Source organism: Heliangelus exortis, chromosome 12, assembly GCF_036169615.1.
Source record: "Heliangelus exortis chromosome 12, bHelExo1.hap1, whole genome shotgun sequence".
NCBI lineage: Eukaryota > Metazoa > Chordata > Aves > Apodiformes > Trochilidae > Heliangelus > Heliangelus exortis.
Genome location: NC_092433.1, coordinates 6032781 through 6053273, shown reverse-complemented (window position 1 = coordinate 6053273; position 20493 = coordinate 6032781). Strand labels below are relative to the sequence as shown.

General features: G+C 39.4%; 1 protein-coding gene across 6 annotated transcripts in view; it reads right to left on the bottom strand.

Annotated features, from left to right (window-relative positions):
• Positions 1–483: 483 nt before the first annotated feature.
• The window catches only part of SFMBT1 (Scm like with four mbt domains 1), an 88927-nt gene continuing 68917 nt past the window's right edge, over positions 484–20493 (bottom strand). For all 6 annotated transcript variants that reach the window (XM_071755646.1, XM_071755648.1, XM_071755644.1 and 3 more), the window contains 13 exons: positions 19866–20016; positions 18370–18452; positions 16835–16961; positions 16002–16115; positions 14583–14625; positions 13313–13377; positions 11936–12075; positions 9999–10108; positions 8357–8532; positions 7480–7658; positions 7048–7293; positions 6403–6531; positions 484–5532 (listed from right to left, as the gene is read on the bottom strand). In XM_071755646.1, the coding sequence (XP_071611747.1) occupies positions 5392–5532; positions 6403–6531; positions 7048–7293; positions 7480–7658; positions 8357–8532; positions 9999–10108; positions 11936–12075; positions 13313–13377; positions 14583–14625; positions 16002–16115; positions 16835–16961; positions 18370–18452; positions 19866–20016 (1704 nt within the window). In that variant the 3' untranslated portion in view covers positions 484–5391. The remainder of the gene's footprint in view (positions 5533–6402; positions 6532–7047; positions 7294–7479; positions 7659–8356; positions 8533–9998; positions 10109–11935; positions 12076–13312; positions 13378–14582; positions 14626–16001; positions 16116–16834; positions 16962–18369; positions 18453–19865; positions 20017–20493) is intronic.

The window sequence follows — 20493 nt, the reverse complement described above, 5'->3', positions numbered from 1 at the left end:
TAACAGTTTAAGTATGTTTTTTTTTAATTTTCTTACAACCACTTAAAACTGTCATATACCACAAACTTATGTACACTATTTACAGACAAAACAAGCAAAATATCCATCCAAAATATTTTTTAAAAAATCCTCTGATTAAATTGTTACACCTGCTCAAACAATGGTGGGATTTAATAGGCATATTTTCTTGTGCATGTTTCTCTTCCATGTAGTACTTCAGTTTCACTGCATATATATATATTTAAAAGTTAAAGAAAGATAAAACAACAAGCAGAAGGGACACAACACAATATGCATTTAAATCTTTGTTTAAGAACAAGCAGCTAATTAAAAAAGGCAAAATACAGGAAAAGTGCATCAGTTCAAATGAGTTAGTATAAGAAAGAAGCCCACAGGAGGAGAGCAGGTACCCTTTAGGGTAGAGCCTCCTAGAAGACTTCTGATTGTCTACAAAGATTATTTAAAATTTATTTTAAACAGAAATTAAAAAAAAAAAAAAAAAAAAAAAAGTGAAAGAGGAGAAACATGACACCTCCAGATTTTTTTTTTTTTTCCACGAGGTTTCTTGGAAACTGGTGCTTAACAACTTCCAGAGTGGGCAAGAATTCATTTGTGCCCAGACCTCATTGTTCATTCACACAACTCAAGTGATCTGTCCCCGTGTCTCAAGCAGAAGGTCTGTTCCTCTTGAACTGTGCAAGGCCAGAGGACTCCCAGGGGCTCCCTGCCCACGTTTGTGCTAAGTCAGACCAACTGCCTCTGAATTTTGTCAGTGCAAGACCTGCTCGCTTCCATGGCTTAAAGCTGAGCCAAACACTGCTGGCTTTGCACCTCACAGAGTTAACTTTGTCTTCCGACCAAGAAAGTCCATTTGTATGTCTGGTGCATTTCAGAACAACAGATGTGACACTGAGGATGCTAGAAATGACCATGGAGACAAAGTGTCACTAAAATTAACTCACTTTTGCTATATTTCATACAGATTATTATTAATTTTTAAATTATTTAGAAAAAACACATAACAATAAAAGAGGCTTGTTGTATCTGGTGTTCCCAAGTCTACTCTAATCCTTCACCCAAAAGGCTGCCTTTGAAAACAAGGCTACATGCATGTTTGGGGAAGGCTGACAGTGCTCTGAAACATGAGTTCAGCACACAATCCCTTTTTAAAATGGAGCCTTCAGCCAAGGTTTGAAGTCTCCTGACAGAGCCTATGTCTTTGTGCTTAGTTACTTTTAGGTAATTTGAGCTCACAGTAGGCAGTAACCAGTCTGCCACTATGTGACAGGAGTGGTTAAGGAGTAGCTTTGTATAGGATCATCTTTTTTTGGCTTTCTGGTAAGGCTACTAGACCTAGAACTACTCCTCTAACACAGATTTGGTCCAAAGGTGTCCAGTCTCCAATTTGAGCTTGGCAGTTTTGAAGCCTATTCCATTACATTCAAAAATCTTGCAAGCCACTTTGCCTTTTGCTAACAACGTACCAAATCTTTGTACTTTATACAGAAGAATGGAGTGCTCAGTCCAATCAACTGTAAATATATTTACACTTTTGTGGACCTAGCAGCTAAATACTCCTTCCCTCTTTTAAAGCATCATTGGAATCAAGAACAAACACTAGAAAATCCTAAAACAATAAAAAAAAAAAAAAAAAAAAAAAAAAAAAAAAAAAAAAAAAAATACTGCTGAAAATTGTGATAAGAGAAAGTAATCTCAACAACCACTCGAGAACTCTGTAGTTACTGTTTCCATTAATCCCAGGAGTGACTACAAACACTCCTGGAGTCCTATACAACACTTAGATCAATCTGCCTTTTATTCCATTCCTCAAAGAGCCACTTTAAGAAATCTTTAGTATTAGGAAAAAGTAGTCTTCATTCACCAAGATCAGTGCTGTACCTCTCTTCTTCTGGAAGAATTGCTTTCAGTTTAGGATGGACTACAAGCTGCTCATCCTTGGGGGCTAATTCTACCATGTTTACCTTCTGTGACATTTATAGAGGTCAAACACTTCTCTGTTAAGGACCCCTGGTGCAGAAAGCTGACTGCAGTGATTCACCAAAAGCCTTCTGCCTAACAAGGCTGAGCTTAGCACAGCACAAGTACCATACAGAGGCACCACCAGATATGGTATCTCCAGATATGATATGCAAAAAACCAAGACTGTATGATGCAGGTGAAAATAAGACAAGCAAGAACCCTCAGTGGGTCAGCCAAGGGAAACCTCCTCTTACCATCCACATCAACAGCACACCAGGCCCAGTGGAAGTTATACAGAAGACATTTGTGCAAGACACCACTGCCTTTGCCTTTCTCCTGGACTTACAGGTCCATTCTTAGGGTGAATGAAGAATGTGGTAGAGGAGAGCACAAATCCCTGAACTGCAGTCCCAGCAACTCCTGATGATGAAACATCAGGATCATCCAAAACCAAGAATCAGCCACTGGCTACCCAAAATCCAGTTTTGAAGGAACAGAGTAAATAAAGCAGCACGTGAGCCGATTTCAAGCCATGTTGGAATAAGATGAACAGATACAAGTGCAGTTGTGTCATCTGCCATGCACAAAGAAAGAGGAGCTTGAAACAGTCAAGTAGAAACACAATCCATCAAGAAAAAGCCCCAATTATCCCTTTTAAATCCAGCAATAAAACAGAGTGCATTTTTTTTTCCAGGAAACAGAGTGTACAGTACCCGTGTGCAGCATAAAAACATTTCACAAATAATGAAAACATCCCTTTTGAAAATCTCAACAAAAATAGATCCCATTGGGACCAGACTGTCAGTGCCTCCCAAAACAAGGCAGAAAAATTCAGCCTATAAAACATACCAAAGGTGACCAGTAAGCATCCCACTAACCTATGAAACTGCTGACTGCTTTATTTACTGAGAAAAAGAAGTATGACATTTGTATTTAAAACCCTAGGCACCATGTTAACAGGTTCACTAAATTACCCTTTAAGCTCTGTTCTCTCCTGACAACTACTTAAAAAGACATCCATCTGTCCATGGGGAAAGATGGAAGCAACATCTCTTGGCTGTGCAGGTCAATTCTGCCAGGCATCAGTGCAATACAATTCTGGAAACCCTGAAGAATTACAAATATTACCCAAGAAAACCATCTTCCAACCAATAAATTCTCTGCTGGTCAAATTTCTCATGACAAGATGCTGACACCAAAGCAGAAATGTTTGTTTCAAAACTTTTTTTCATGCCTAATGGCTTATCACTGAGCTTGTCCTTAGGGAATGGAGTACAGGCAGATGACCTAAGCAAAACATGTAGAGCCAAAATGTCAATTTACTGGCCACATATCTGGTGTGAGGAAGAAGCATTTTGCTTTCAAATTAAATATTTTTTCAGACTCTGCTTACAGCTTGGGAAAAAACTGTCCTAGTTACACACTGCTCTCCTTTCCTCTAGAATACTCAGCTAGTAAACAGTCTGAAACTCATGTTTTGATTCTGGAATGGAAAAAAAATAATCTGATTTTAGCACTTCTGTGACTAGGCAATTATTCTAAGAGGCAAAATAAATAAATCTCAGCTATTTAGCTTTGCTTATGCTGAAGAGATTTCACTGGAGGTCACTCTCCCTCAACACCTATGTGGCAGACACAGACACTGTGCAAACTTGGCTCTTACTTTACAAACAACCTCCTCACTGACAGCACCAGAATAACTGATCCAATTAGGCCTCAGAAACACTTGATCCAATCCAGCTCACCAGAGTAACCAAGTGTTTGTCAGAAACCACCAAAGACATCTTTCCTAAACAAATTCCTGCAGCAAGTAATTTCCTACCTCGAATGTCTTAGTATGCCAGGGGCTTTCTGCAAAAATGTATTTGAAGAGGAGATAGAGGACCAGGGCTGCACATGTGAAGCTTCTGCCTGTGCTCCCCCAAAAACTCTGAGAATGGGCAGAGGGAATGAATGCAAGCCATCTGAAATCTACTGCTTATTACATGCAGCTCTTGACTGATACAAGTTTGCTGCACCTTTAACTGACAGTAGGGTAAACCCTGCTACTTAAAGTGTAAAGCAAAGGTCTACAGCAAGTGGCTGATTAGGTTTTATTAACCTGGAAAATTAAAATCAGCAGTTCATCCTACTGTGGGTTTACTGATGGAACTTTTCCTTTTTTTTCTCTAAAAAAAGCACACAAACCCTTACCCAGTTCTCCACGTTTTTATCAAGTCTGGTCCTGAGCAGCTGTAAGTAGTTAAAAATACAAAGTCATGCTCATTAGATAGTTTCCAGTATGCAAACACTGGCAGAGCTAAGTTGCAGTCCTCTATTGATTGCAATTTTTTTAATGTATTCTCTAAAAAGATGTTCAGGTAGCAAAGCAGAAGTCTGCTGACAGGCTCTGTGCATGGTCCAAATGTTTGCTGTAAGAAAAAGGAAAACTTCACACAAAATAAAAGAAAAATTATCTGACAGTCAAAACACAGAAAATGCAGAGGCACTTTCTCTTTCCTTCCTTTTTTCCTACAGCCCACTTGTAAGAGAAGTGCAAAATAATTTAGTTTTTCTGACATCTGAGAAAAAGGTAACATCCAGGTTAAGCCTACACAGGTTTCAGCTGAAAAGCTTTGGAACAGAAGCTCTGTGTGCTGACATTGGTTTGTACTCCCAATATGCCTAACAGAAGAGAGACTGCTGTGCAGCTACAGACAACTTGTCCAGAAGTATTTGTTCCCTTTTTAGTTCATCACTTCTACTGTTCAGGCTACAGAGGTAGTAAAAACAAAACAAAACCCCAACAACAACAAAACAAACCCCAAAACAGACAAACAAAAGAAAACCATAAAGGGAACCACACTCTACTGTACATTCAGAACCCTGTGGCCACGTTGTTGTCCTAACAATGAACAAATTAATTAAAAAACTCAACATTAACACACGAATGTGCAAGGAGCACATTCCAAAGCCAGTGCTGTGGTAAAGCAAGTGTTCATCCACAGGGAAGGAAGGGAATTCTGTGAATCATCAGGAAGAGAGAAAGGTTATTTCTGGCAGCCTACATGCTAACGTAAACAGGATCCGTTTTTCCTTTTAATGTTCCGTGCCAACGGAACTATTGAAATGTCATTTCCCACCAGAGGAGACTTCTTTTTTTTAATTGTTAAAAAACACGTTAAAAAAAGAGAACCATAGAGCAAGAGACTCTTGTGTTCCCGAGCTGGCAGCTGGTAGAGTAGCCCTGTGTTTGCATTGGCATTTTGCTCCAGATGTTGTCTTCCTTTTGTCAAAGTGAAAAACGGAGGCTGACAGATGCTCTCAGATCACCAGGGCCTCAGTTTAACTTCATTTGGCTTTCCTTGCTAGAGAGAAAGGAGCATGTCTTTGTAGTTGTGCTTCAAAGGTCCACTTCAACTTGGCTGCTCCTCAGTTAGCAAACTGCTGGTAAAAGGCAAGTTTGACCCTCTCAATGTGATGGCAAAGTTTAATAGCTGGCCCAAGCTTCAAGTCCAGACACTCCTGAACAGTGGGCAGGGTCAGCAGCAGCAGGGCCTGGCCATCAATTTCCTGTCACAAGACAAAAACCCCATGGTGACTTTGCATTTTTATTCTCCCTGCTCCTTCAGCTTTGACTTGCTGTAATATCAGATTCATGACTGTTTGTGAATGTCATTTCTTTCATGCTACTCCAAACAGCTTAAAAAAAAAAAACAAACGAAATCTCTTGTTCTCACAACAAATTAATTCCTTTCTTAAAATGTCAGATCAAATTCACTGACAAAGGGAGAGAATTTCATGAGATGTTAGTTAAAACAAACCTAATATGGGAAGCCTGGAAAATTTAATGCACAGTGTCACTTTATCCAACCTCTGCATCGCTCTAAGGAAACAGAGGTCCTACAAGTGAAAATACATCCTCTGGAACATAAACCTTACTCATTACCAGTCCCAGCAATGAAGTTTTTATAGATGACTTTTTTTATGGCAAGCCTTAATCAAGATTTAACAAGAACAATGTTAACTTGACTCATGTCTGTATGCTAGTTGTCACACTTCAACAGAAAAATGTTCACTTGTGAAGCTGTATAACACTGTGATACCCACAGTCACTCTGCAAAATGGAAAACATTTATCATTTGGAAAAGTCAACACAACTGGCAAAAGTGTATCTCCTGCCTTCATGCTGCTTGGTTGCAGGCATTCTCCATAATTTTGGGATTTGGATGTCCCACAGACCAAAACATCTTGTACCATGTACTAGGAAACATGAAAAATGCTGGCCATTCCCTTAACCCTCCTCTTCCAAAGTGCAGAAGGTTGTGCATGCCTTTGTTTTCCTCAAAACCCTGACACAAAATTTAAACTAGATTCTTTTTGTGATTCCTTGGAGGATAAGAAACAAAGCAGCAGAGTCAACATGGCAATAGGCAGTCATACCTGATCAAGGAAAATTCTTGCCAGTGGTGCACAGTCAGTGGATTTGAGGAATCGTACAACATCAGCCACGCTCCATTCCAGAGGGTTACTGTCCAGTTGCAGCTTTTCAGCAACTTCTATTTTTATGTCCTGGACAAGCCACACCATGCAAAGAGAATTCCTAAGATATTATATTTGCAGTGGATTAACACTCCCCTCTACTTCCCACCCCAACACAAACATTCAGCTGCCAAATAAAGCTTTAATAAGAACTCAAATGGTAGATGTTTCTCTGTCAGCAGAAATGAGGAGCACTGTGCTGAGGGCAGAGGCCAGAACTATGTTACAGCCAAGTAGCAGGGTTCTAGGTCCAGGATTTGGCTGGCACCACATCACTGCTTGGGTTGAACCAAGAGGAGTGCCAACAGCTGGGAAATGGGAAATTCACCACTCTCTCTACAGCTTCCTGTTTAGTCTTTATTACAGTGCTGTAATATGACTGCAATAAAAATAATGACTTTTAATTATTCTTTAGTGCCTTCACAATGCCCCTTACGGGATAACAGCATTTTATGGGAACACATGTAGTACACTTTAATACTCCCAAGGTGTTTGTGCTTGCCCAACAGTGAGCAAGCTGGAACAGAGATCTGCATTTGAAGTTACCTTTGGCGAAGGAGGTTTATTTTCATCATCAGAAAAGGAAAAGGTCCTGAGCTTCCTCTTCCGCTTGTCTCGGTCCTGAGCCAGGGAATGAGACAGCTCACTCTGTGTAGGAGAGGATGACAGTGACTTCTTCTCTGATACCTCTGACTCCTCAAGTAATTCGTCCTGGTGCTCTGAGGTACTATCCTCAGTCATAGATTCTTCATCCACCTCATCCTGGTCATCCTCCTCTTCACCCCCACTGCCCTGAAGAGGTAGAGGAGAAAAAAAAAAAAGTGAGAATATAAAATGGAACTTTTAAGACAAAAGCTACAATTGCCACCCATTTGTCAGCTGTAACCTGAGATTACAGGAACCTAACAGTTTGTTGCTTCAAACGCAGCTGGTCAAAGCCACACACCTTACCTATTAAAGCTGTTGGCAGTCTCATACCTGAGGAGATCCGGCTGGAGTGTTATCCACTGAAGCAGAAGAACGTTTTTTCTTATGAACAAAAAAATGTTTTCGTCTCTTCCGTCTTTTATTTGGTTTCTTCATGGCTACTTCCAGGTTGCTGTGGCCACCCGGAGGCCTACCTATCCGCTTGTTTTTCCGCTTCCCGTAATAGTGTGCTGCCAGGACAGAAGGAAGGAGCATCATGGTGAAATGCACCTTCAGTGCCACTCGTTATGTTTCCACCATCAGGACTGGGAAACTACCAGAAGGACACATCTCAGGAGAAATTCCAATTCTGCAAAACTTCAAAATGAGTGTGTCCAGATTTTCCTCATCAATTTGGTTTAAAGAAGAGCTGCTAATTGATTTTATCTGCCCTATAAAGATTTACTTCCACTATTTGAGCAGCCCCAAATGATCTGATTTTACATAAAAATCATCAGCTACAACCTTGGGTTTGATTTAGTGGTGGTTTTTGTGAGGTTTTGTAGTTTTTAAACATAATTTTTAATGTTCTGCTTGTTCTCACAGTGCGAAATGGTTAGACTTGGTTCAAAAAACCCTAAAACTCTCAAGAACTTGAGGCTGAGAAGAGCTTGAAGTTATTTATTTTGTTCCACAACAAACTGGTAAAAGCAATTATAATGCCACTTAATTTACAGTACTAGAGTCAGTTCTTTTCCCAAAACTTGTCTTAAGAAGGTAAAGGTTTCAAGCACACAACAATAAATCAATCTACTACCACCTGGTATAAATTTCTTTCTCTCCTGCACACCAGCAATGAACTTCAGAGTCCTTCTGGAGACAAAGGCAGAACAAAACCAAAATATAAGACCCCAAGCCCCACCTCAGTGGAGGTCAGCTGCCTACTCACTGTATTTAGTCTTTGTCAGGACAGAGCAGTTCTCTGAACACTTATCCAGCACCATCTGAGGGCCGAAGAGGTTTGGACAACATTCCAGTTTGATGCATGTTTTTCTACAGAAATCTGCCACCCGATCTGCTGTCCTCACGACCTCCACAGTTGCACGGTAGCTCTTCCCTTTGTACCTGTCATTGACAATGCCATCATTAATCAGGACCCCTCTAATTACCAGGGTAAAAATACTTTGTTGAGAAGTATACAGATAAATGGCTTTGAGACCAAACTCGGAGGAAATGTGAGCAAGTACCAAACACAGCAATGCTGCCCCGCCAGCAGTTGTTAAATATCATCTGAGAGGACTATCCCAGAGTTCAGATGTTTTGTTTTGTTTGTTCACAGATAGTTTGTTCTTTCCTTATGGGACTGCAGAAGCGTCCACTTTGACGTAGACAGCTGGTCCCTAAAACCAAGATGGAGTGCACCAATTCAGCTAATAAATGTGACAGCAGGCAGACTCCAGTGAGCTATTCTCTGCACGTACTACTGCAAAAAAATGAACTCCTGTCACATTTCCAATTAGCTTTCATCTAACTGCTAAACAATTCATCAGGACAATCACTTGCCATGACTCCACATATTGCTCCTGTTTGATTTAAATTAAAAAAAGATTTCTTTTTGTTCATCAGCCTTGCTGTGACACTGACAGAGCCGCACTGTGAAATATCTGCCAGACTCATTCATCATTTCTGCTTTGTTCTCCCAGCACAGCCACTGGCACGTGCTGATATCTCTTCAGGATGTCTCAGGCCTGCGAGTATCTCCTTAATGCATCAAAAAAAAGAGCTGTATCATCATAGTCCAGATATCTCTGGTGTCACTACTGTGACAAAATACAGCACACAGCAACTTCAGTAAAACCAGACTATTTTTTTTCCCTCTATTCTCCAGCTTTATCTTCTATTTACATTAACTTTTCACATGGTATGCCTATTGTCCAAATCCAGACTAATCCTTGGACATGTGGAAAGGCATCTTTTTAGACATGAAGGTGATCCAGCAAAAGTGCTAATGACATGTTGAAAACTATGTAGGAAAGTGTGCTATGGCACATTGGCTCCAACCCAAAAAGCTGATCAGGAAAACTTGGGAGTCCTTCAAGACAAGATGGTGTAGAAAGACTTCTGTGCTTTGCCATTCAGAACACTGCTGTAATTTAATTTCAGAGGAATCTTGTGCCACTGAGAAATCTGAGTGGAAATGTCATGGGGTGTGCAAGGCTTCCTAAGCAGTATGTGTTTCTGGTTTTAAAATACTGAGAATAATTTCCAGGTGAATTAAATTAAATTATCTTAAACCTCACCTGCAGGTCTGCCATTGTACATGCTATGTTGTAACAGTACCACACCACTTTTATTTCACCACTTCACTGCTCACATGCCAGCAGCAGAGCACACCCAGCATACTAAAGAACACTGCAATCACATGTGCTTCACTAGACATTCATAAAGAAGTTTATAAAGATTTGGAAATCTGATGGATGTCATCACCACGATATCTGGAAGCAGTTTTTCCTTTTCTGAAATGTGGGAAGTTGACTGCAGAGATCGTTGCTATTGGGATCAACAAGAAGGGGAACAGAACAAGAATTTACTTGGCTTTTAGGGTCTCCCCATGCCCATGCCATGCAGCCTCTTCATCCAACTGCAGCTCTCGCAGGACACGGCTGGGTTTGTAAGCTGCATTGATCAGTAAAGTGAGAACCTATAGCAAGGGAAAGAGGAGGAGAAAATACATTCAAGTTATTTGTATAACAAATCTGTTTTAAAGTGCCAGGGTTGAATAGGAAATTACTTCTATTCATCCAGATTATCTAGCAACAAAGCACTCATTCACAGCAGAATGACAGGTAACTTCCCAAACACTGCCAAAATAAAAACTGAGTGCAGTCAACACTTTGGGCCTTGCCAAACCTTCAGGATTTGTCTGCAGAGTCAGGAGTGTACCCAGCAATTTCCAAGTCATTGCCCTTGAATTACACATTACTAAATTAAAGCCTGGGGCTGAATACCACAAAAAAGTGCATAACCTTAGGTAAATCTGTGTGATTATCTTAGAGATTGTTTGACATGTGAAGATGTGCCAAAAAATGCTGCAGGATTTTGCTGCCTGCCAACCCACTACTTGCTATAACATCATATTGCAGCACCTTAAGCTTCTCTGTTTTGCTTTCATGAACCATGATAAAGGTCATACCACAAGAAAACTAAAATTTCTCTGGTGCTATATAGTAACTTAAAGTTGTGAATAGCCTGGAGTTGGTGGGGTATAGCACAAATTGTGCATTCAATTTGTATTTGTTATTTTTAGTATGTACTCATTCAAAATCATTCACAAAATCAGTATCTTGACATAACCAACTTGCAGCCTCAGCCCTATTAGTGCAGCAGTCCAGAGGTGCACAGTTCAAAAGAAGAGTATTAAATGTAAGGCAAGCACCAAACTCACTCTGGGATTCATACACTGTGTCATAATGGAAATAAATACAACTAAACATATTGGCTGAACTTTAAGCAAAACTGAGAATCAGTACATCAGCAGGTTTTGTACATACTTTATGCTTTCAGGCATAAAAGCTGCTGCCACAAAATTTCACACTTGTTCTTTTGGAGTGCTTACATTACAGTACTGAAACTTGTAGAAAGTATAAAGAACCTCTTTTTATGCAAAAAAGAAACTTTTAAAATATTCAGCTTGATTCTTGTCCACCAGACTGTTGTCCCACAGCATGTCTGCCAGAAAGACTTTCTTAAGGTCCCTCTCAGTTATGATACATGGTAGAGAAGGTAAAAATTCCAGAGAAGTTGAGTCAGTTCCTGCATTTAAAGTGATTGCTTCACAAGAGTCCCAGTGTGCACATAGAGTTATGCCTTGAAAAGCTTTCAGCCTCTCAGGTCGGATAATAACCACTCCATGACCTCTTTGGAGGTTTAAGGCAAATAATTATTGCATTGAAGTATCCATAAATTTGCTGTGAAACACCTGGAGAAGAGGTTCTCTGGCATTAAAGAATGGCTTCTTCCTACCTTTTCCTCTCCTTCAGTTACATTAGAAAGCAAGACCACATTTCCATCTGATCTTTGCAAACCACATCCAACTTACAAAACACAGAAAATTATTTTAGTTTTCCAATTACTGAATATAATTTGCCATTCCTATTAAGAGAATCTGCATTTCCTTTGGTTTAACATCAACAGTGCAGACTGTAAAGGAGTTTTAGGATTATCTGAAGCTAGACTCAATTAAAATTGAAGCATTTATTACTGCTATAAAAATATACTAACACTTTTGACTGTGGTGATTACAGGTTACTTTTTTAACCTTAAAAAAAAGTTTAGCACTAGAAGGCTGAGTGTAACTCAGATAAATGAGAGGCTTTTCTTTCCCAGCCATTCAAAGCAGCCCATGATTGATAGTTCACTCTTTACTCATTATCAGCTCAAATCTATTAATTACCCATGAATAACCAGAGTGAAACTAGTGTTTATGATACACTGTCATATGCAGGCCCACCACATCCAAGCACCTCACCTCTTTCAGCACAAGAACACAGTTCCCAGGTCCCACAGACTGAGGCAGCTCTGCAATCCTGCCTTTGTTAAGGTAAGGCCCTGAGAAGCATCGGTGGTTGAAGTAGATCTTTGGGCAGCAGTACTTGCCATTAATTACCACTGAGAAATGACAAAGCAAAGATTAAAATCACATGCTACAGCTTCCCCAGCAAAGAGTGACTCCTTACAATGTGTATGCAGTATTTTGTCTGATGCTTCAAGGTATTACAGCAGTGAGAACAAGCAAGACAATGGCAATCCCAACTTTTTGGCAGCAGCAGCACTTCCTACACAGCAATTATGGATAAATTTTAGTCAAGTAATTATCTTGCTCTCAAACTTCTGTTACCAGAGAAGCTGGCAAAGTTTAGCTGTTCACCTAAACTGCAATATCACACTGCCTTGCATTTTTAGACCCTTCCCTCCATCAGCAAACAAAACATGCAGCAACTGATGAAGTGACATTAGGTTTTCTAAACCTATTAGATGGTTCAGTGCTGCTCAAAATTAAAGTTAGGTATAATATGTATTGCAAAACACTTAGGTATAAATACAGAATAGTTTTACACTACCATTGTTGTAGTTTTTCTTGATTGAGCAACACTATCACTTAAAGATCTTAAATTCAGTAGTTGATAACTGGCAGGTAAATAAATGAAGTAAAATTTACATTATCAGTACTAAAAGCCAATTAAAAAGCTAAGTAAGCACAAAGCATTTCTAAAAAGCTTGCATTTGGTGCAGCTTCAGATGTGCATTGCACTGTACAGAGAACAGCAGAAGAGGCATTTTGTTGCCAGACAGAGCTGTATGACTGTTTCACCAGCAGATGTACTTATTCATCATACTCATTCTTGCAACAGTTTACAAAATTATTAGGTTTTGCCATCTGGCACACCAAGCAGTTTACTGTTTCAATTGCTTTTGTTTATTATAATGATGAAGTTATAAAAAACAGACAAAGCTGCTTCCCCAAGCTAGATTCTAGCAACTCAAGAGCACAGATGCAGCACGCCTCTTATGTTTCTCCCAGTGTTATTAAATATAACAGGTGACAATAAAAAATCATCTGCATAAGTCACAGCACACACTTAGCTCCATGTATCCTCTGCTGGGTGGGGGATGTTGTGCTGTAAACCCCTCATTTCCAGGTATAATGCATATACCAATTGAAAGACACAAGAAATCATACATTTTTGTTTTATTCTTTCTTGAAGTTTAACAAATCATCAAAGGATGAAACCCTTTCCTTCTCTCCCCTCTCCTAACAGAAGAGTGCTGTGCAGCTGAAAAATGAGGCAGCTGAACTGTTACAGGATTTTTTTGTCTTTGTTAGCCTGCCCTCTCTGATCAATACCTGAGTCAGAAGAGTTCATTTCCTGGTTCTTTAGTCCATCATGAACTGTCCGTGAAGACAAAATTCTGAAATGAAAATGAGAAGATTGGAAAAAGACACAGTCACTTATCAATTACTAAGACTCAAACATTTTTTTTTCCCTCCAGGTTCAGCCTTATCAATCTGCTTTTCCCACATTTCAAAATAACAACATGCAAGGACTGACTATCAGATTCAATATGGAAAGGACTCCTGTACTGCTACAGCTAGCAGCAATCCTTCCTTGCTTGAAGTGTAAAGGCCACCATGCACACAAAGCTGCTGAAAATAGTTTGCATTTTCTTGCCTCCTTTTAACTTAATTCAACATTTCATGGCACAAGGCAGTGTACAGTCTTACCTCATGCATTTTAAAAAGGATGGATTTTTAAAAATTATTTAAACAAAATATAAGCAAAATGACTCAAGTACTCTGGTAAGAATCCCAATTACCAAACATGGAAGAACAGTCTGATTATTATTTTAGGAACAATGAAAACATTGGTGGGACTACTGACAGATCTGGTGTTTGTAAAGCTGTCAGAGTCAGTAAAGCCAACTGTCAGCCATTCTACTGAGCATTTTTGAGCAGGCTCACATGAAAGACTTTCATATGCATGGCACAGAATTTACAAATGGATTGTAGATATTAGTAGAAGTTTCCTTTTCATCTGCTCTGGGCCAAAATTTATTCTGGGAAGGAACTATTACATGTTCATCTACTAAATGTCTCACATTAAAGACAAATTTTCTGATCAGCAGTGCAAAATCACAGCTACATGTTAAGGCAGCCACATTTTCTAAGCATTTTTATTACAGAAACTGTATTTAAGAAGGGAATGCAACCAAGAGGGAATACAGGAATTTTCTTTATTAATCACCATTAAAAAAAAGAAACTCAAGTACAAATTTACAATCAATCTTATGATCAGGATAGTTTTTCTTTAAAAATGAAACATCAGCAATTTCAACTCCAGGACTTGACCCATTCAATAACAGAGCTGAGCTGCACTGGCTTTGTTAAAAAACAAATCCCATGCTTTCTACCTCCTCCTATAGCAGCACAAGAGGGTTTTTTCAACATCAACAGGAACTACCAGCATGAAGATAAATGGGTTGTGGAATCTTTCAACCCTCAGTACAGCACTTCTGTAAAGCTAAATCTCCCCTAAGACAACACGATTCACCAATTAGAAAAAAGAAAATACCAAACAAGCCCCAACAAAAATAGAGAAAAAGCCCCTCTTACTTACTGTTTCTCTGGCTGAACTACTGCAATTTTTTTCTGCTTGTTTACTGAAAGAAAGAAGAAAATTTAAACAGCAAAGTATGGGAGGGACATGAAATTTATAGTATAATATGTAGATATAAAATCTCATTTCCTTCAGGTTGTACACCAAAAAGAATCTATGTTCAAAGTAACCACAATGTTAGATAGCTGAGCCATCTGCACTAGGGACAAACTGGTCCATTTAGTTTGAAATAACCCAAAAGGCTTACTTCAACTTTCACTAAAACTTCATGAAATCAGGCATGGATATCCCCAGATTGTGCATCTTTTTTAGCATCACAGCCCTGTATTACCTGTAATACAAGCCAAAAAGGAATTATATGCTTTCCTTTTCAGCACCCAAAGGTGTTGACACCAAATAAAAGGTCAGGTTCATAGGCCCAACTCACAATTTCACTGGCACAGGGAAATCCAACACTGTTTAGTGTTGAAATGGAATGAAATTAGCTGTTTAGAACATGTATGACTTAAGCCAATTCCTATGGAGGAAAACACTTGTAACTAGGAAAGTCAACTAGGTGATGTGTCCACTTGCTAATTCTGGTTTTCACAGTCAGGTAATAATATAAACAAGGGTAATGCAGCACGTGCCTCTTCAGTAATTTCAGGCTTTGTCCCCAACGAACTTCTGGATTTTTTTTTCTTAACAGCATCTTTTCCTTAATTAGTTCTCTCTACCCTCCCTCTTTTATTCTTGGCAGTCTCAAATTACTTTCTCTTGCTTTGACTTGCAGTAAACAACAGCTCATTCCAATCTTACACATTGATTCTCTTAGTAAGCATTCAGGATATTGTTCAGCTTCTACAGCTCTCATTAAACCTTAAGAAATAGATCTCACTAACCAGCTGAGAGAAGACACTATCTTATGCTACTGGCCAGTGGATTTAGAACAGGTAGGATTTACTTTTCCATAGCTTATCATTAAGGGATTGTAACCATGTGGCCCATCTAGAAAGCTAGTGCCCTTTATTGCAATGGCAAAATGTACATGCACTCAACACTGCTTTGCTATGACATTAATTTTACTCACAGAATTGGAAATGTAAAATAACAGTCAGGGTCAAGCCCCTGGCAAGAACAGCTCAGACAAAAGTGTTTGCATAGCACAGGGGTGTGTCCATGATTATTGTGACTCATGGAGCATTTCCTCGTGTGCAAGGGTGTCGAGCCAACTCTGCCTGGTTTGGACTGGCTGGCTGGATTCCAACTGGACCTAACACCAAGGGGGAGCAGTTGTGCAAGACACAGATTCTCTGTACACTATTGTTTCCAAATTCAGTGATGTCTGTGCTAAACTGCAGCAGACAAACAGCAGCAGGCTGCTCCCAGAAGTCTCCCCACCTCTACCAACCCAGCTAAGCACTGACACAGAACTGATACCTATTGCTTTGCGAGGGGGTCTGAGCTGATATCCATTCGTCTCACACCAGCCCACTGGAAATATATTCATGGATTCCACACTCACTATACAGTCAGGGACGGGCTTCTTGGAGCCTGTTCAGTTGAAAGAAGCAAAAATTGAAACAACTCAAAAAATAAAACCCCCCACATTTGGTTAATGCTTGCTATACGTTTGCAGTGAAGCTGCTTTTATTTATGGTGTATCTGGAACACAACATCAATTGTTTATTCATCCCTTTTTACTGACCAGGTTATTTCTTGAGTTCATTTCTTTCCTCCTAAAGGCTGGAGATGGGAATTTCCCATCCACAGTTCAGCAGAGATGCACAGTGAATAGTAAGTGAATGCTGGTGTACTACCAATCAAGAAATGGGATTAAAATGGAAAACAGCTGACATAGGTATATTCTATCTTAATGAGCAAGCTCACTAACAGGTTTTTTTCCTAGGTCTGGTCAAAGAAGTTCACTTAACAGGTTTTTTTCCTAGGCTTGGTCAAAGACTGCTCAGAATGCAAGTCACTCATCTGTGAAAATGTTAAAAGGCCCTTGCTTTCTAAAGAGACTGAGTAGCACATTGCACAGTGCACTAGCCTAGCACTGGCACACTGCACTGAACAAATGCCATTTTTGCCTGCCTTAAACAAGCTCTGCAACCCACAGCTAACTGGGAACAGACACTGCAAACGTGTTTTGAGAAAATGGTGACTTGCTGCCCATATTCAGCAGTGAGTTTGCTCCAGATACTCTTCTGATGATGGTACAACAGAAGAATCCATGCAAGTGCTACTCTCTTCTCCCACATCAAACTTACCCTCCAGCTGAAGCCAGAGGTAGGACTCTTTCAGCTTGGTGACTGTAGCAATGCAAACTTCTTCAGGATCAACTGGGTTCACAGCCTCAAGTTTCATATTCTCTTTGAATCCGTGGTCAGAAGTTAACTTGGAAAAAGAAAGAATACTTGAGTAAAATGCCATCTGCCTACCCAGTTTATGATATGAATAGCCAGGAACAGGGGAAACACATAAAAGTTTCAGTGTTTGAGTAACACTGAAAGATACTCATGCAGTCAGGGAAGGTTTCAGATAATTAGCATATTGAATACAAATAAGATATATTACAAATGATGGAGAGTTTAAGTTAAAAGACAGACAGACATAGAAAAGAACATGTTTGTACTCAAGACTTAGGATCCTGAGACTCACTGAAAGGACTGAATGCATTCTAAGCAACCAAAAATTCTCTGCTGCTTGCTACCTATGTGATAAGTCTGACAAACAGTCTGACCAGGCTCTGTATTCCATTATGTTGGCTTGAAAATCCATTTTATGTATGCAAATAACATCTCTGCCTCATCCAGATGAGTTCTGGCAGACAGCAGTGGAAGCTTTCTCTTAATTTTCTTTTTTTTGATAAATAGGATTTCCCTTTATTCATCAATTTAGTCCATTTTAATAAAATATTTCCTAAAATGTAAGAATGGTTATCTATCCAGCTCTTAAGTGTGTGAATTAAAGATAAGAAGTAACAGCCAGAAAAAGGAATTTTTCTTCCAGAGCCACTCTGCTACATAATTACAGGATCAATACATTATGAATTCTGGAACTAACCTACAGTGATCAACTCTTCTCAGAAAAGGGATAATAAATTCAATGACCTGTTCAAAGATGCCACAGCTTACAAGACAGAACAAGGGCAACAATAATTCAAAGCCAGCAACACCCTCTTCAAAAAGTAGTAATTATTCATTTTAATTTCTTCCCCTAAGCACCGCAAACGTCCAAGCATTGTAAATGGAACTGGATGGCAAATGTTAATAGTACCCTCTTCTGCTTGACAAGGTGTTCTGCTTTGGGAGACAGCAATACTGTCACTGAACCAACAAAAGCCCAAAATCTAGCAAGTAGTTCAGGCACTCATTAATGTTAAATGATTATCTGGTACTAATTTAAGATGACTTGATATTGATTAATATAATGGAATGAATTTTTCAAGCTGAAAGGAAGGAAGATTGAAAGAGTGCACTAAGTAAATGAAAACAAGGTCCATTAAAAGGCCCTGTTTCCACAACTACAGGAGTGCCAAGGATCAATACTGTTTTATGAGTATTCCATGGCCTCTTACACATCTCAATTTTACAAAACACTCATTTCTTTTCAATCTCCTTTACCACAACTGAAGCATTACTTATCTAGGAATCTGGCATGCACTACTGTCCACATACATTTGCACTTTAGGAAGTTCTTCAGTGATCACAGTGATCTAAGATGCAAAAGGGTCTTCTACCTAGAATCAAGAGTGTCGTTCAAATAACAGAAGAAAAGGGTTTTTTCTGCACAAGAACCTTACCAAAGGGAAGCAGGTCTGGGGAGCTGCCTCAGCACCACATTGTTTGAGGTAGTCTGCCCAATCAAAGTCCTGCCCAGGATAACCTAGGTGAAGAAAAAACAAAGGGGTTAATTAAACAGCATGAAAGCAAATGACTCATTTCAAGTTTAACATGAAGTACAGATCACTGAGATCTATTTGGGTAAATCAAGTCTGTCAGCTGAGTAGGGATTCACTGAGCCACCTGGGCTCAGCCCATAGCATGGTTCTCATGCCTCTGAGATTCTTTTATTTTGATTGCAGGGGACTTTGGGTACTGCCACACCCAGATTCCCATTATTGACCTGAAATGGTGTCAAACTAGAAGTGACTTCACAGAGAGCAACATCAAGCATGAATCAAGTACATCTGCTGAGCAGAAACCCAAACACAGGGAAGGGTTCACACTGATCAGAGGGTACAGATGAAATGCTGATGAAGTTTTCAGAAGATTACTTTAGTAATATGACTAAAACTTTTAACATTTTTTCCATAATATTGCACTCAAAATGTGCTCAATAGCAACCTCTTATTCTCTCAAACACATTAAATACCAAGTAAATAGAGTAGTTAGTTTTGCTAAGAAGCTCTTCAAGTTTGTCAACAGCTGTAAATCTGTACATGTCTGAAGGGAAGAGTCTCAACATGCAAGTCTGTCAGGAGAGGCATCTCTCCAGGAAAAAGACAAAATAAATTCTACTTAAACCAAATACTTTGCTTCCCTGTGATCTAATAAAAAGCAAATAACTGAAAGGAGCTAGGTCCAGAAATGTGCAGCCATGACAGTCTGAGGTTGGTGAGGAGACAACTGCAGCACTCATTCCAGTAGCACCTTGGTAGCACTCCCTTGTAAGAGTGGCAAGGGTTTAAGAAATCAAGGACCCATTTATTATCAGTGCCAGTAGCACTCTTGAAACAACTCAGAATGCCCAACCCTTCTGGGGAGTCTACAAGATTATAAGCTTTGTAAGCTTCAGTCCCACTCCCCAGTTCCTTTATGTCCTTAAGGAATCTGCTACCTTGTCTGATCAGTCCTTGAAAAAGAATATACTAACTTAACTTCTAAGTGGTAAGATACTCTAAAAATATTTTAAGCATCAGATAATAATATTCCATTTTGATCAGAATCAAAAATCCAATGCAAAGACTATAGGCTTCTGATACCATGTCAACTAATGTTGAAATCAGCATTGCCTTCAGCCCCAGCCCACATACTCCATTTGTTTAAGTGTCCACATTTTTATGCATGACCAGCATCCCCAGTTACTCTCATCTTCTCAAATCCAGGCATGCACCCAGGAAAATTCAGTTTCACTAACTCAAAGCTCCTGTTTCTCAGAATTTGATCTCTCTTGTTCTTCCCTTTTCTGCTCTGTATAACTCTTTTCCAAAAGTGTTGTCCTAAGCATAGCACTCTGGGGACTGGCAATCTACTTCCTTCAACAAGGAGGGAGCATGACAAGCTTGCACAAACATACCTGGTGGGGGACTGAGATGCAAACCATTCTTCAGACTCCATTGCACAGGGAAAATCCCAGCACTGTTGACATGACAAATGTAACACTGGCTGGGTGTACGCTCTGGTCTCAAGTCATCAATTTCTATCATGAAATATTTTTCATTGTATACCTGTAGTTAGCCAAAAGAGAACCATGTTTCTCTCTCAAGAAAAAGCAACAGTTTCTGGAAAATATACAAGAAAGATTCTAAAGTATGTCCTAGTTTTATATTTCACAGGAACATTTTGGTTTACATCATCAAAGAAAGTCCCTTTATAACTTTTCACCTATTTACTGAAACAGGAAGAGAGAAGTTGCTCAAAACCAGATTATGGTGGGGATTTTTAATTTCAACTTTTTAAAACTCACATGAGCCCTTGTTTGATAACCAGGCTATTTAAACATCAGATCTTGTGCACAGGAATGACATCAGCTTTTGCAAAGAAAAACCCCCAAAACACCACCTAGAATCTATATTCAAATGGATACTCAGATTATAAGGGATTATATCTTATTTTTTAAATCTGCATTTGACAATTTCAGCTACTTGACCTATTGAGCTTGTATATTTATGGAACTTTTCCCCTGCTTTCAAATCCAGTGTCTT